At 36.4% G+C, this 17302-nt stretch overlaps 1 protein-coding gene across 4 annotated transcripts in view; it reads right to left on the reverse strand.

Annotated features, from left to right (window-relative positions):
• The window catches only part of KLHL5 (kelch like family member 5), a 51147-nt gene that overhangs the window by 2307 nt on the left and 31538 nt on the right, over window positions 1-17302 (reverse strand). For all 4 annotated transcript variants that reach the window (XM_039698968.1, XM_039698967.1, XM_039698966.1 and 1 more), the window contains 6 exons: window positions 12348-12560; window positions 7297-7483; window positions 6180-6404; window positions 5461-5623; window positions 3748-3960; window positions 1285-1456 (listed from right to left, as the gene is read on the reverse strand). In XM_039698968.1, the coding sequence (XP_039554902.1) occupies window positions 1285-1456; window positions 3748-3960; window positions 5461-5623; window positions 6180-6404; window positions 7297-7483; window positions 12348-12560 (1173 nt within the window). The remainder of the gene's footprint in view (window positions 1-1284; window positions 1457-3747; window positions 3961-5460; window positions 5624-6179; window positions 6405-7296; window positions 7484-12347; window positions 12561-17302) is intronic.

Here is a 17302-nt window from a genome sequence, read left to right on the forward strand (position 1 = left end):
ACATAATGAGAGAAGGAAGGTACACAAATATTTCCTAATTCCCCTGGGAGAAGTTTGAAACTATCCTGTAAACTGGGATCGTGGCTTTCAGTGAGACATAGAGGGTCAAGGCTAAGGATACAGAGGTACATACAGATGGTCACCACCTGGACATGTGAGATTCATTTAGATGCAATGATGACAAGCACAGTTTCTCTCTTCTGGTGAGAAGCAGTTTCTGTCCTCTGATACACCTTTTTTTTTTTCCTTTAGCAGGACTAACAATGCCATGGGTTATCATTACCAGTACCAGTGAATGCCACAAGCTCTTATGATCCTCCTTGATGACTTGTGTTTTAAGAGCTTGCAGCAGTATGAAATGGAGGGAAATGGACATCTGAGGTTTTTTTTTTTGTGTTCCAGAGATTTTTATAAACAGCAGTTTAGTTCTCTTTTTAAATTAAGAATTTGGGGCTATTACCAGAATAACATATTCTGGTGGCTCAGGATTCAGTAGCCTAAATACTGGTGTCTGATGCTACTACAGATGAGCTTGGACATTCATCCTGGTCTGCAACTGGACTGCAGGAGGGCCTTGGTGTCCCACAGAGTCTGTGCTGCATCTGCCAGCCTTTTGTGGATATAGATGCTTTAGGGTATCTCAAATGGCATTGGATACCAAAGGACAGTCAGCTCAGCATGTCCTTGTGTGTGCTTTTCCTGCAGAGAGACACATTCCTGGAGCTATACAAAAGTAACCAAGCTCTGAACTGACAGTAATAGTTTCTGGTCATGAACGGTAGAATTATTTTTATTTTAAAATTGCAAAAACAAAAATGGGTAAAGGCTTTCTGGAACCTGCATGCACTCCACATAGCATTCACCTCAGGAAGGGAATATTTATGAAAAAATGACCAAAACCTTGACAAAATAAATGTTGAAAGACACATTAGAGCTAAAACTAATCTACATTTATCATTTATCTTCAGAACAGGAAGTCATGTAAACAGAATCCTTTATGATAGTTTGGGGAATGTGGCAATACATTTTATTAAAAGTAGCTGAAATTGTCAAAGAAAATAGCTATACTCTTGAAAAAGAAAGGAGGGCAGTTTATTGGAAATTAACAACTGTCTGTTCAAGAGAAGTCATCCCAAGATGGTCCACAAAGGAAAAAAAGAGACTCACAAGAGACTAGTAAGAAACTGATTTTTAGAAAAGGAATATTTGAATTTTCCTTGCAAAAGGAGGCACATTTGAAATAGCAGTATTAATAGTAGTGTATGGTCTGATCAGAAACTATACCTGTGTCCATTCATTTGTCTGGGGATCATAAGACTCCACGGTGTTAAGATATGTTTGCCCATCATATCCTCCAACAGCATACAACTTGTCACCAAGAAGACACACTCCCACTGCATCTCTGCTAATGCTCATAGAGGCCACAGCAGTCCACATGTCTGTTTTGGGATCATACCTGAAAGATAATTTGTGTTATGCTCTAAAACTGTTACCAAAATTCAACAACAACAACAAAATGTACTGGAGTTGATGCTGCCAAGGTAGCAGAAAACAGGACAGCACTGATCTGGGTGTCATTTCAAAGGACTCTCCCCTTCAATTCGTCTCCCTTTGACACTGTTTCTTTAGTTATCTGGTAACACAAGTCACTACTAGCCAGATATCTACTTCCTGCTGCTTTCCAGATAGGCATACAGCCATACACAGCTGCTCTTACTACATTTTCTATGTCTAAACATACCATAACACAAACAGTTCTGCTGCTACACCACAGCAGAGCAAGTGCTTGCTTTAAGTATGTCAAAGCACAGCCTGGTAAAATTTGGTTTGGTACTAAGATTACCAATTTCAAAAATATGACCCCCAAAAGTGATTTGAGAAAATTATATGGGAAATGCAAAATCCTTAAGACAATTTACAACACTTTTGAAATCAGAAATATCAGCACAGTAAACGGCAGATGGTTTAATAAAAAAAATTGTGTGGCTCTAGAACATTATCAACATTCTTTACAAGTCAAATTGAGAACTACATAGGAGACTCCACACTATGCTTATGGCAAAGAATATATTTTAATCTGACTAAAAGAGACAATCTTTTTTTAAGAGTGCAGATGCTTTTAGCAGAATGAATGCAATTACAGAGCTCTGAAGGGCTCTAAAAAACTGTACAAAGAAAATAATTATTTGGTAAGATCATACTTGCTAAAAACAAGTTGAAAGACAGTAGTCTTAATTTTTTTGCATGAAGAGCATAGATACAAAGAGCTCTAACAATTTTATTTGCTGTCCTCTAGTCAATGTATTACACAAATGCATGCAAGCATAACTGTAACACGAAAACGCTACTTGAAACACACATGCAAATAGAAGATGGTGATTAGTAAGCTAAATGTAGAAATTACTTTTCCAATTATTTTGTAATTTATAAGCAATTGTATTTATCTGAGAATAGCAATGTCTGTTGCAAAATATATTTTAGTAGTTTAGTGTGGTTATAAAAGCCCGATTTTTAAAATTAAAATTTCTTTATTCTTTAATTTTTTTAAGGAACTAATTCCATGAATTTGATGGTCTTCAATTTCAACTCACTTAAAGAGCAAGGACAAAATGCATTAGAAGATGATTCCTATTTATTAAAGTCATGAGTTCTGTAACTTGGTTTCAGAAAATACTGATGTAGAAAAATACACAGACTTACTGCTTCTCTTGGGTTTCTGATTATCTGTATAGCCCTAAAAATTTGGTATTTGTTGAGAAGTAACTTCCTATCTGCAAACCTTTCTGGGGTCTTTCCAATGCAACTTCCACATGTTAAGGGCTATGGGCCACGCTGTGTTTTCAGGTCTACTAGGACTCTGAAGGTTTGAAAACTACAGCTCTCTTGTGGTGAATTTTTGTGATGTGGGTTTTTGTTGTTGTTGCTGTTTTGGTTTAGTTTGTGGTTTTTTGTTTGTTTGGGTTTTTTTGGGGTTCAGGGTAGAATATATTCCTGGCATGAATAAATTTAGTAAAAGAAAAATATGGGCGATGAGGACTTACTCTAAGTGTTGGGAGGTAACATGAAAGAAGAAAAGTTTTACAGCTGGTGGTGGGAGAGCAGGGAGAGAATTAAAGCATAGTTCAGAAATACCTAAAATGCCAGTGAAGATTTAATACAGTGAATTATGAAGTATGCACTATCTTTTAGAATTATTTTATGTATCACTTGTACTTCTGCAATTTGTGATACAGTCGTTCATTAATCACTTTACAGAAAGATATACCAACCTAGGAATGATTGAATTACATGCCAATTTCCCAGTGCCATTAGGGGGTACAAAAAAGAATTAGATATATAAAGATCCACAAAACCTTACTGTTAATTCCTTTGGAAGTTATTATATGAATAAATTCAGACTTCTTGTGTGAAAGAAGATCTGCTCCATTTTTAAAAGCATTTAGTTCCACGTTGTTTCAGTTATCAAACATAATTCATTCAATGAGATTGTTAAAATAATCTAGATGAATTGCATTAAGAAGAATTTGCTTTAAATATTCTGTCCTGGTAACATTTTGAATCATAGTATGCCTACAGAGCATATTTTTATATGTAGGTTTCCTCTGTTCATGCTAAAAATAACACCTATTTTACTGGGTTTCTTCTTACAGCTCTTTCCATAAATCACCCAATAGACCAGCACTATGAGAATCCCATGGCAGGATTATAGTAATTACAATTATTATTAATCCTCCATCAGGATATTACCTTTCCACGCAGTCTGACAGCCTGGATGTTAAGTTGGATGCTGGAGCATCGTGGCCACCTATTGCATACAAGAACCCATTCCAGGTGGTTACACCTACACCACCTCTTCTTTTTGACATCTGAGCACAGAGAGTCCATTTGTTTGTATGAGGATCAAAACATTCTACTGACTTAAGACAAGAACTTCCATCTCGACCACCAACTGCATAAAGCCTACAAAGTAAAACAAAAAAAAAAAGAAAAAAATAAATGTTGTCTGAAGAAGACAGTTTCTAATGACTGATTCCAAGTTTGTTAAATAGGGAAGTTCAGAAGGAGACTTTCAACTTTCAGTAGACCACTCTGTTGTGAAAACTCAGGCAAGATTTTGCTCCAATATTTTCCCATTGTAACAATCAATGCATAAAAACAATAATTTACAGAAAATGGAATATCTTACACAGCATTTATATTCCAACCTATGCCTATAGCTAACAATTTCAAAATTACGTATGTGACTTGCAAGGTCAGGACGACAAATTCAGTAGTGGATCTGTGCATGCACCATCTCTACTCTGCCTCATCTTAGGCATTCAAATGCTTTTCTGGACCAGGGTTTTAGTTAATGACTGACAGCACTACCTTAAATTCCTCACACCCACTAGGTGGCCCAATTTGCTTAGTCCTAAGAAAAAGGTTTCTAGGATTTCAGTTTTTTGCAAGGGCTGACTGAAATGAATGGGGAAAAAATGCGTTTAGGAGGACTCAATCACAGATGAACCTTTAATCAAAGAACCAAACTTCATAAAGAGCTTATGAACAGAATTTATGAGCAATCTAGGCAGAGTAGCAGACATGCCCAGCACTATTAGTTGGAAAAGTAGGAACACAGAAGCCATTCTAAAAAGGAAACAATGCACCAGAAGTAAAATCCAGTGAGAAATCACCTCAAATGATTTCATAGCCTAAGAATGGCTAAATACTCAGTAAGTCAGTGGCTTTTTTCTGCTGTGTCATCCTGGCAAAATATGGCTTGCACCTCTCTCCACTCCCAAAGCAGGGGCACTTTAGTAAGAATTCCATCTCTGACTGCGTATATGCATACCCAGGTGAAACTCAGCTTAATTAAGGGTGAAGCAAGAGACTGAATTTGTTAATTTAGCTTGAATTGCTAACTTAGCTTGGTTAATCACTGATTAGCTTTAGTATATTTAGTGCTGATGCAGTAAGTACATTCATAATCAGCAGCTCCAAATCTGCATTTCTGTAGCTTCAAAAAAACCACACTGTTTGTGGATCTGTGATTGTTAAAGTATTGAATGCAACCAGACTTACAGCACTGAACTGCTTATAAACAGAAATTAGGCCAGCTGCACCCAGCCCCTGTGATCTCTGGGGATGCTGCTGGAATGCAGGGGGGATTATTTTCTACCAAATTTCATACTCTAATGCAGCAGGTTCTTGGTATAAGAAAGCTCTTGCCATACTGAAGTAAGTCCAGCTGACTGTCACTAGCATGATGAGGGCCCTAGTACACTTGGCATACAGCTGTAAGGCTGTGGAGAGGCTTGCTTGACCCAGCACAGTATCTCTTCTGTGAATGAAAAGACTTGGCTCTTAATGCTACTAACTGGTATCTATCAAGAGAAATTATTAATAGTCATTTAAGATGGTCTTTTAATTACATTAAAATAATGAGATTTTAAATTTGAAAACAGAAATTCCTTCACATACTTTCCATTTAATATTGCTACACCGACGGTGCTCCTGGGAGTTGACATGCTAGCTACAAAGTTCCACTGGCGAGCCTGTGGATCCCATCTTTCTACTGTATTCAGGTAGCTCCAGCCATCGTGTCCTCCTACGGCATACATGGGGCCTTCCAACACAGCTACTCCTAAAATACAGATACAAAAACAATTAAGGTGAATAAAGATCAGATAATTAAGAGGAATAAAGATCAGAATTTCTTAGTGACAGTCCAGCGTGCACCACAAATCTGAAAAGAAAAAAAAAATTAATTTTGGTAGCTGATACTACCAAATACAATCTTCAATATAATGTGAAGAAGAAAGGACATTGAATAAGCAGTTGGTGTCTAAACAAAATTTCCACCACTTCACCTAAACTTTATTTCTCAATATGTTTTTTTGACCAATCCTAACAAGGTAATAAGGTGAATAAAGATCAGATAATTAAGATCAGAATTTCTCAGTGACAGTCCAGTGTGCACCACAAAACCGAAAAGAAAAAAAAAATTAGTTTTGGTAGCTGATACTACCAAATACAGTCTTCAATATAATTTGAAGAAGAAAGGACACTGAATAAGCAGTTGGTGTCTAAACAACATTTCCACCCCCTCCCTAAACTTTATTTCTCATACAAAAAAACTGGTTAGGATTGTTCCATACCTTTAAAAAATATACAGTCAGACTTTACAGAGATGTACATACCAAGACCGTGACGATGAGTGGACATCGGTGGCATTACACTCCAAGTTTTTGATCTAGGGTTGTAGCACTCCACAGTATTCAATGTTTTCAGTCCATCTCTGCCACCAACAACAAACAATTTGTCATCTAAGACTGCAACTCCAAACTGTAATCTTCGTCCATTCATGTTTGCAACTGGAGTCCATGTGTTGGTACGAAGTTCGTATTTTTCAATGCTTGTAGCTCCTGATGACAATATATGCAAGTTGCATATGGAAAAAGAAAAAGTTCTGAAGCATTAGGATAGTTTTTATTTTAGAAATATGCTGATTCCCACAAGACACCATGATATTCTGCAGCATATTCTTAAGTCTGTGTAGACATATAGTCTTTTTTGACTTCCTCAGCAATTACCCGCACCATTACAAAGGACAACTTTCTTGGTGCTTTTCAAGACAAAAACCAGGTTTTGTAACTACTTTGCAGAATCAAGCCTTTAGAAATATAAATATTAGGAATATAAACCAGCCATGTTGAATGCAATCATATATTGAAATCAACTGTTCTGTAATATTTGACAAAAAAAGTTGATGGTATGTGCAAAGAAACTACAAAGAAAAGCTTTAAAAGAACAAATTAAATATTTTCTCTGCTTTAAATTTTCTAACTTACCAGATCCCTTCTAATTACCATTAAAAAGTATGGAATTTTCTATAAAAAATAATCCAAGTAGTTGTGACAGGACTATTTAACAATTAGTGAAAATATTTTTGTTGTTTTGGCTTTTTTTTTAAGCATGTGTAGGTCACCTTTGTGGCCTTTCAGACCTTTTCTTCCTTTTCCAAATTACTGCCCCCTCAAGTAAATAAAGATTAGTTTGTATTCAATTAAACACTTCAGTACTCAGCAATCAGCTATTCCTATGGTAATTTCAAATCAGAACTCTAGATTTTAGAATATTTACAGCAGTCTCAAAGATATATAGGCCTTTATAACCTAATAAACAGCATACACTTTAGATGTTTCATGTTCTGAATCCTTGAATTTTAGATTTAACAGGCTGTAAAAAAATCTACCAAACATTTCTTTTAAAAAGAACCAAAACAGCTCATCAGCTAAACATTACATAAGCCAATACCTTTTGTTGCATCCATTCCTCCAACTGCAAACAAAACGCCCACTGTAGATTTTCTAGGTTTGGTGCGAGGGCTTTGCAACATAGGTCGTCTCTCTGGCAACAGATGGTACTTCATTGCTTCCATAATGAGTTTTTGACATTCAATGTCATCCCTAAAGAGTGCGTTGTTCTCCATGTCTGCCAAAAACTGTGAAAAACAAAGCAAATCAAACAAGCTGTATTGCTATAAACCACAGAAAAATAAAACCATGATTACCAAGATAGTATTTTATACAAACACTTTCACTGCCTGATTTAAAATCTCTGTATTTTCAAAATGGTCATATAAAAAAGGCTAGACAAAAATAAACTTCTAATAAACAGAACATTCATATTTTGAGCAAAACCATCAAATAAATAAATGAATAAATAAATATTTAAAGAGGAAGGCCATATGATCTTAATGGATGATTTAAGCTTAATGGTCCAAAGGAAGGAAACATAATCTCCTTGAGTTCCAGTGCTGTGCAGGAACGTTCAAGAAAATGGAAACAGGTTCTGGGTAAGTAAGTCAGTTCAACCTTATGCTTTTATTCCCAAATGCATCCAATGCAGAGGTCTGTAAAAGCCCTTTCAGCACATGCTGAATATTTTAATATATATTCTGTTCCTCACCCTGACAGTGACCAAGATCACAGTGTATCACTTAATAAAAGCCTTTGTTAAAATTTTTATATCAAACTTGCAAGCAAATTTGGCAACTTTTAAACCTTAAATGTTAATAAAATTAAACTAAAGTCTACTAACAGAAGTTTTTAAGTTCCAAGATTCTGGAGTGGTTTGTACTCCATATTTATCAAACTGCAGGGAAAAAAATTATTAGGTTGAGAGTCACATTATAATTATCAGAAGTCTGGAAACTGGCATTTTTTCTGAGCTGCACAACATGGCATGAATAACAGAGAAAAAAATAAATCAAGTGCCCCACTGGGATTTGGACATTTGTCAGAAAAAGAGAGAGAAAAAAGTGCAGATGCCTCTGAAAAGTCAAAATCCACACACTTTATTAGAATATTAGACATGCAAGTCCACAAACCAGAATGAGATGTCTTTATTGAGCTGTTGACAGCCAACCACTAACAGGTACAAAACTGCTGTGACATCAGTCATCATAAGTACTAAAGGGACTTGCTGGGAAACAGATGTGCACAATATGGTTATATATAATGAAGCTGCCTTGGGGCTGCTAAGTGGCAAATATCACCATGTTTCCAGAAGGAATACAAGTAAGTACAGATGGCTAAACCTGAACACCTCAGTAGCAGGCAAAATAACACAAAATTTGACAGAAAACATAACTAACCATCACAGAGAGAATAAAAAACCTTTTCAAAACACTTCATCAGTGATTTTCAGAAAACTGAGATTTCTGCAGCATTTCTTTAAGTGCCTAAAGTTCTCACTATTTAAAATAGCAAATGAAGTGTTTTCATGTAAATTAGTAGAGGGAACTTAATCTCATTCTTTAATTTCATACCTTCCATTGTTTCTCCTTTTGACCCAAAGGACCACTTGTATCACTTCACAGGGACACTTTGTGATTATAAAATAATAAACTAAAAGCTGCCTTTTAACTGCCAGTGTGCAATGCTATAGAATTGCACACGGTTTAAAAATATATAAAAAACAATTAAATTAATTCCTGTTGTCCTAAATCAGACACTCAGAGCTGCATGCATGAAAAGTAAGGCTCATACACAACATGACCAATTCAGACTTTCAATATATTCTTCTGATGGACAAGCAGCATACAGTATTTAAAGCAACACAATGTGTGAATGTGAGTTCTGCAACAACAAGATGCAACCTACATTTTCTACCGTTTCTAACCCACTCAATCTATAAAGAATTTCTCACAGAACAGAGTCACAGTCTTTGAAAGCAACTTTCTTTCATTTAAAAAGAAATGCAATCTAGTCTGCAGGCTCTTGAAACTAAAACTACTACAATTTTTCCTCACTCAAAGAACTTAAAATGGGCTTACTAAGAGTACATTTTTTTTCAAGTTTTATTATTTACATAGGTCCTTGTACTGAAATGCTTTCAGCATTTAACAGCATTTACAAGTGACATGTTAGCATGAAATCACAGTAACTGCAAATCCGGTAAGGAGAAAGACAGTGCAGACACTCCTTTACTAAGAATTTCTGTCTAAAAGGAATCTGAGCCATCTTCTAATTCAGAAATTTCTACATCATCTTTTTCATTATTTATCAGAGATGTAATATTTGCCACCTTAGAGCTTAAAAGGCAGACAAATATTCATCTTTAGGAAAAAGAAATGTACAGATATTTAGGACACTGCTTGCACTAACCAGAGATGTCTACAAAGAATGCATAAAGCCAATCAATTAAACAAACAATTACTTATAATTTTTTTGCTTCCAGTGTTACAGTTTCACAGTATTTCCTGAAGATTTTTTTTAAAGTGTCTCTGCTTGCAATGGTTTTGGTTTCAGCAAGTTGTTCAATTTTCTAATTTAATTTCTTTCCAATACCTTTAACTTATCAACCATAAAACTAAAAAGCTTTTAATTATGTTATATTTGCTGTCAGATAGCCTAATGTCACATGATCATGAAGAAAAATTTGATTCTGAAAACATTAAGACTGTTTTGGGCACTTAAAATAAGTTTACTCATCTACTAAATGTTTCCATATTAAAAACAAAGCTCTGACACTTTAATGTGTTAAAGAAAGTAATAAATAAAAAGATAACAGAAAAATATTGCTTTAGAAATATAAGTATATATTTGGAGATGAGATGAAAAATAAAAATAAAATAATAAGTAAAATATAATTTTGCTTCTGTATTTCATCTTGCTATTTTCCTAATCAGTTACTGAGTGGATATAATTTGATTTGAGTAAATATTTCTGGGATAAATTCTGTACTTTCAGTTTCTAAAGACATTTCAATTACAGCCAATTAAGTAAAAGGAATACAGCAGGGGTTATTTAGTTATCAGTTAATTAAATGTTCAACAAAAGAATGATTTTCTCTTTGTCAATTGCCTTATTCTGAATTACATTTCTAGAAGAAGTGAATGACAAAGTCAAGGCCACAACTGAGAACATCCTGCTTTTGAATATATAATAATCAGTATGAAAATAAATACTAAAATGCTTGGTAGAGAATCTTACTATCCAGCAAGAGGACATCAGATCAGAAGTCATACACAGAATGTAGTGCATGTGATTTATCACTATGAATTAATTGAACTCCATTTTTCGTGTGTTAATGAATTTTACTTTTTATTCAGGTTCCATAAAAATCCTATTTTCTTCATTTAAGAGAGAATTATCACTCAACAAACAGAAAATCATAAAGCAAAATCCTTTGACTATATAGTAAATACTAAATATTACTAAAGAAGGTCCAGCAAGGAAAGATAAGAAAGGAAAAAACAAATGAAAATAATCAAACCTAGTTTACAAACTTGCTATCAGGAAGTGAATCGCAGAATCACAAAATAAGAGTTGGAAGGAACCCACAAGGTTCATCTCAAGTCCAACTCCCAGCACCCCACACGGCATCCCCAAGAACCACCATGTGTTTGAGAGCATTGTCCAAACACTTCTTGAACTGTCAGGGCTGTGACCACTTCTCTGGGGAGCCTGTTCCAGTGCCCAGCCACCCTCTGGGTGAAGAACCTTCTCCTGATATCAGCCTAAATTTGCACTGATAAAACTTCATGCTCAGTTCCTGTCTCTGGGCACTACAGTGAAGAGATCAGTGTCTGCCTCTCCTCTTCTTTCCCTCAGTTGTAACTGCAATGAGGTGTCCAGGCTGAACACATCAAGTGACCTCAGCCACTCCTTATACTTGAGGGCTTCCCCTCAAGGCCCTTCACCATCTTTGCTGCCCTCCTTTGGACACATTCTAACAGCTTTAGATCCTTCTAACACTGTGGTGCCCAAAACTGCACACAATATTCAAGATGAGGCAGCCCAAGTGCCGAGCAGAGCAGGACAATCCCCTCCCTCCCTTGCCTGGCTGGTGATGCTGTGCCTGATGCCCCCAGGACAAGGGTTGGCCCTCCTGGCTGCCAGGGCACTGCTGAGTCACATTCAATTTTCTGTTGACCAGGACCCCCAGATCCCTTTCCATGTCACTGCTTTCCAGCATCTTATTCCCCAGTCTGTCTGTACATCCAGGGTTGCCCTACGCCATCTGGCACTTTTCCTTGTTAAACTTTGTACAGCTGGTGATTGCTCAGTCCTCTGATCTGTGGATGTCTCTCTGCAGGGCCTCCCTGCCTTTGAGGGCATCAGCATCTCATTCCCTAGTCTGTCTGTACATTCAGGGTTGCCCTACGCCATTTGCAGAGTCTGGCACTTTTCCTTGTTAAACTTTGTACAGCTGGTGATTGCTCAGTCCTCTGATCTGTGGATGTCTCTCTGCAGGGCCTCCCTGCCTTTGAGGGCATCAGTATGAGACTAACAAGAGTAGTCATTCCTGCAGGACCAGGGAAACTAATTCCCAGCTATTTAAACAAACTGAGCCCAAAGCCTCCTCAACATTTTCTGTTAATCTTCTCCAAGAAGGAGAAAAAGTATTGACTGGGAAGAACAACAAGTACGCAGTAAAGGCCTATCAAGAGTTAATAGAAGAAAAATCACTCCAAACAATTAATTCAAATTGCATTTCCTGGCTATTTCTACATGAAGGAAATGTAATGAGCCAAATAAACCATGCAAGTTTCATATAGAAGAAATTTAAAGGACACAGCTTCTAGTGACTAAGATATCCTTGAAAAGCATTTTTATAGGCAAGAAAACCAACTTTTTCTAGAAGCTTCCCCCCCTTCTTGTGTCCTAGGATCAGAAGATGCTGCAGTTGACAGAGACACCAAACTATCATGCCTATATAACATGCTAAGTTCTTACACACAGCTCTAAGAATCCAGATCACTATAAATTGTATGATTTGTCACTATCAATACAATTATACTGTAGACATTATGCCCACTGTAACCATGGTATAAACTAGAGAAGAACTGAACAATTTACTTGTGGAGCAAGCAGAGGCAGTCTAATGTAAGCCAGGAGTTTACTGAGATCTTTCCTTCTCTGTTCCAAATCATGTCGAACCCACGTAAGTAGTGCATTCAGTATAGTTTCTTCATTAGGAATATTCATGTCATCACTTGCTAAAAGTTTAGCAATTTCAGTGGCTGGCAACAACAGAAATTCCTGATTTCTAATTACTTCCATGAAGTTTTCCTGAAAAAGAAAAGTATTTTAATAGAGGCAACATCATACTTTGAAGACATTTTACGGAACACCTGCTGTATCCTCCTCTCTTTTCCCTCCCTTCATGCCATCTCTCAGCTGTCCCACGGAAGTACTGATTAGGGAGGAAGACCAAAAAAAAGTTTAAGTACTGAATTATTTTCAGCCCTGATCATTTCCCCAACTCAATCATTTAATCCCACAGACAGATGTGCTGAAACAACTGAGTGAAGTGTACAGACAGACAAACAGAAATGAGCCATAGGTTGTGGGTGCTATCTTGGCAGTGCAAAGTGAAGAAATACTTTCTGAAGTACAGTTAAAAAGATGCAGTTTGTTCCTGTTGTCAAGCAAAGAGCACAACACGCTACAACAACTGGGCACATGTAACTGTTTTCATTACTGCTAGATGAAAATGTAGCACTAAGTTTTCAGAGAAAATAAACAACACTAACAATTTTACTGTTGATTTAAAATGGATTATTTTAAGTTTATTTTGCCATTTCATAGGTTTTATACAATTGCTCTGATATGACTGGGGAGCAAAACATACAAAGAATCCACAATATTACACATGCCTTATGACACTAACAATATTTATTCTAATAGGACTTAATCTTCTAACTTTCATCTGTCATTTTTGACAACAAATTCTTACTTCCAAATAAGAAATTCATAATATGTAACACATCCTACGCTGATATCTGATTACTTCATAATATGAGGATTTGCAGCATATTCTGTAAGGATTCTGATCAGTTTAGGCTGGAATAGCAGAAGTATGTAGAAACACAATCAGCACCATGAACACACAATCAGCACCATTACACTGAAAAACCTGGATATAACAGAAAAGGTTGATGTTATTTCTATCCCCTCCACCCATATATACCTTTACAAGGCAACAAAGCAAAGTAAGCAAAAGCAGAAAAGTAAAATCACAACATATTCTTGTATTTTGGTAGCTCAAACTGCACCTAAATTCACACTCAAAACTGCCAGTAGCTTCATGATGATAACAGTGTTACAATCAATTTACTAAATGCACTGTGGATTGCTAGATAGCAGCTAATGGGGTGCTGGTTTTGGTCTGCCATCATGGGCACCTCTAAAACACTTCAAGAACAAAATGTGTTAAATTCACAAACACAGAAGTCTAAGTGGGCCTAATATGAAAATCAGCCTTAGTGTCTTGTTAAACGATTTAAAAAGAAAGCCTTGCATGCTAACAAAAAACCCCTGTAGATCAGAAGCAAATACTGGAAAGAAAAAAAGGATTTTTAGGTCAAAAAAGAGGAGAAACTCACAAGAAGAAGCAAGAGATGCACTGCAAAATGGGTCTGAATTTAGTATTTAAAATGGCAACAAAAACAATAGTACAGTTTGGCATGATATATGCAATGGGCATCATGACAACAAAGCAAAAAAGTTAATACTTCTTTTTTATTGCTTGGCCTAATGCTTTCAAAGCTATACCTCAGTACTCCAAAGATACTGACTAATAAAAAAGAAAAACTGAGCTAAGAGGAAAATCTAATTAGGTGTAAATAGTCCATCTTACATGAAAGCCAGATGTACATAAAATGGCTACAAGATTTGTAAGGGGAAAGATCAAAGTTACTCCACTCCATGGGTAATTCTGGAAATCAGGAAAATAACTCAAAATGTTATAGGTGTACATAATTCTGCTTGCAGATAGAATTTGGAAAGAAAACTTCCACATTTAATATCTGAAAATATTTAATAACTGAAAAGCTTTCCTACAACAAAGATCCAATTGTCTACACAAAAAAGTACTTCCAAGTGAGTGCTATAGTAGATTAGAAGTGAGACAGAGTTGTCTTTTCCTCTTTAATTCATTTAACTATTAGTATTGCAAAATAAAAGTTAAATTGAACAAATATATGAATTAAAATCAGTGAAAGGAACTGTACCAATATTCAGAAGCACTACACATGCATTGCTATTTATTTCACTCTGATATTAAATGCCTGGCAGTAAAATTGAATCTGAGAAGTGATCAAAATTATTTCCGCAGTTTAAACACACAGTTCACAGGAATTCATATTCCACTGAGTTCATTTGTTTCCACTGGTTGCTTTTTTATTGGTTCTTTTTCCTAGAGAGTATGCAAGCTGGAGCTGTGCTTTTGGTTTTGCTGAATGAACAGGCAGTGAGCTCCGACAGAGAGAAACACCAACACTTACTACCTTAAATTTTCCAAATTGTTTATCCAGATCACAGGAGGAGGAAGGGGAAAGCACTTGCATGAAAAGTTCTTTTGTCTCTGGAGGCAACAACAAGCTGATCTTGCGTAAGTCAATCATGGATCCTCTTTGGAAAGCTTTTTTCCAACTGGATTTCATCACTTCAACAGCTTTTATATGTAAAAAGCCTGATTTTCCTTCTTGTTGCTTGCAGACAGACCATTTCTTTTGGATGGGAACAAGTTCAATTTCCTCTTGCTCCCATTCTATTTTTAAAGCAAGAGACTCCTTTTGAGCAGAGTATCAAAGCATTCTACTGGGAATACAGGCACTCTTTGTCCTATGTCTGGTTTTTTTTATAACCAGAACTTGAAAATTCCTCTTCCTTTACAGACAGAGATTCTGAAGACAAAAAGAAGGAGCCAGTGTATCTCCTAGCATTCTTAACCTCCTCATTAGCCTTTTCTTTCCTTCTTCTTATGGGAACTCTCTGTGGAAGAACAGGATAATTCAGAGAACAAATGGTCTGCAGTTTCAATCCCTTGCTTTCTGGTCCTGAAAGTAAAAAGAATTTCCCAACCCCAAAATTAGCTCCTCAAAGAGCTTGGAAACTTCATCAAATAAGTAGCCTGAGCTTATGTATTAATCAAGATAGGGACATGCAGTCCTCATGCTCAGTGCTGGGTACTGCTCATTCACATCATAACCACGAATTCATTCTTCAGCAACTGCAGAGTGATTAATACTGAGACTCTTAACCACAGATCTGCCTTGGACTTGGTACAGAACAAAAAAATATTAGGAGCACATACAAAATGCCATGATGTGTATTTCTAAATGATACTTAATCCCTACAGTGGGATGCAGTGAGGTGGTTAGTCTCCCTGCACACTGTGTCAGAAGGATGAAAACCTTGGAGAGTATCAGACATCTGCAGGTTGAGAGGGACTGAGGCTGCCCAACAGGCAGCTCTAACGATGGGGCTCTGTTTAAAATCTGGACTTGGGCAACCAAAAAGCAAGTTTGACTCACAGGATCTGAATGACAGCAATCAGGATCAAAATGTTATTTTGTCTGCTGACTGCTTCAGTCCACTGGTCAACTAAGTATGAATTCACAAAGAACTGAGCTAATTGACTTCCTGGTAAACTACTAATAGTCAAACAGCTGTCAGATACCACCTTCTTTACTCTACTCAGATTTGACTGATGTGCTAAACAATCAACCAACCTAATACTTTCACTGTGTGCAGGGCTTGTTTAGAGTACAGCTATTGTAGCTTGACTCCTCGTTGCACTGTTTCTGGATTCCAAAACAGACTGAGCATCATGCAGAAATCTATTCAATCTTGACAAGGCAGTACTGATCTATTGTGCTAGGCAGGGCTGAGGGAACTTGAAAGACAAAAATATCTTGGGTTTTCACATGTGAAAAGGAAGTGAATGAGTATTGCAAGTCAGCTGATTACTGAGCAGGATATTTTGGACTGCAATTTCAGGTGCAAGAATATAAAATCCTTGTTTTAGGCAATACCACAACTTTTGGTTCTGGCCCTTTATGGACAGAAGACACTTAAATTTCTCCTCTCTTCATGCGCCCCACTAACAAAAGAAAAAACTGTCCTGACTATGGCAAGAAAAAAAAGACAAATTATCCCTCTTTAATTTTTTCTTCCAAATCCTAACTCCATGATTTTTTGTTACCCAACTACTGCCTTACAGGAGAAAGCAGGTCTAAGTGTGCCACACCTTTTCTGCTGCAAAACTACCTAGTTTCTGTGCTTGGACCCAATCTATTACTCTGTTATTTTAAGTTTTTCTTTTTATACCTCCATTGGCTTGTTCAGAAATCACAAATTCCAAAACTAACTTTATCTGAATCTTGTAATACTATCACTGCTCACATACTTTCTGAAGACTTCTGATGAAAATCAAAATGACTTTTCACTCTGCTTTAAGAATGTATAGCTGATCAACAATGATTACAGAGGGACTAACTCAGGCACCATCACACAAAGTTTTGAATATCTGATCTTTCTTTTTTAATTGTAAATCATAAAGTTAAAATCTGGCTGCTGAAGAAGCTACTGACACTTACCCAAGAACACCTCACTAGTCACCACAGATAGTTCATATTCTGGAAATAACAGAGCCTAGCTTTTCCTCATCTCAAAGTATTAACTTCCCTTTTGTTTACTTTTTTTGTGGAAAATGATCTATTGGTTTTCATTCAAGGTACACTATCAACTGTTTCAAACAAACAAGATGTCAAAAAGGGGTGTTTGTTGTGACTTCGAAGACAGCAATAAAAATGCGCAGAAGGCATTTTGTGCAAAAATGCCATTACACATTTGTTAAAGCAAACAGATACAATACTGGCCAGTCCAATAAAATTCCTAAGTTTATAACTGTATGCCCCAAATACTATATATAAACTACAGCAAAACAGGGTAACCTTTGCTCAAAAGATATCTTTACTCAGATACATTTCATGACTCTATCAACTCTGTTTTAGAACTGTGATGTG

The sequence above is a fragment of the Passer montanus genome, unplaced genomic scaffold, assembly GCF_014805655.1.
Source record: "Passer montanus isolate IOZ18808 unplaced genomic scaffold, ASM1480565v1 scaffold13, whole genome shotgun sequence".
Taxonomy (NCBI): domain Eukaryota; kingdom Metazoa; phylum Chordata; class Aves; order Passeriformes; family Passeridae; genus Passer; species Passer montanus.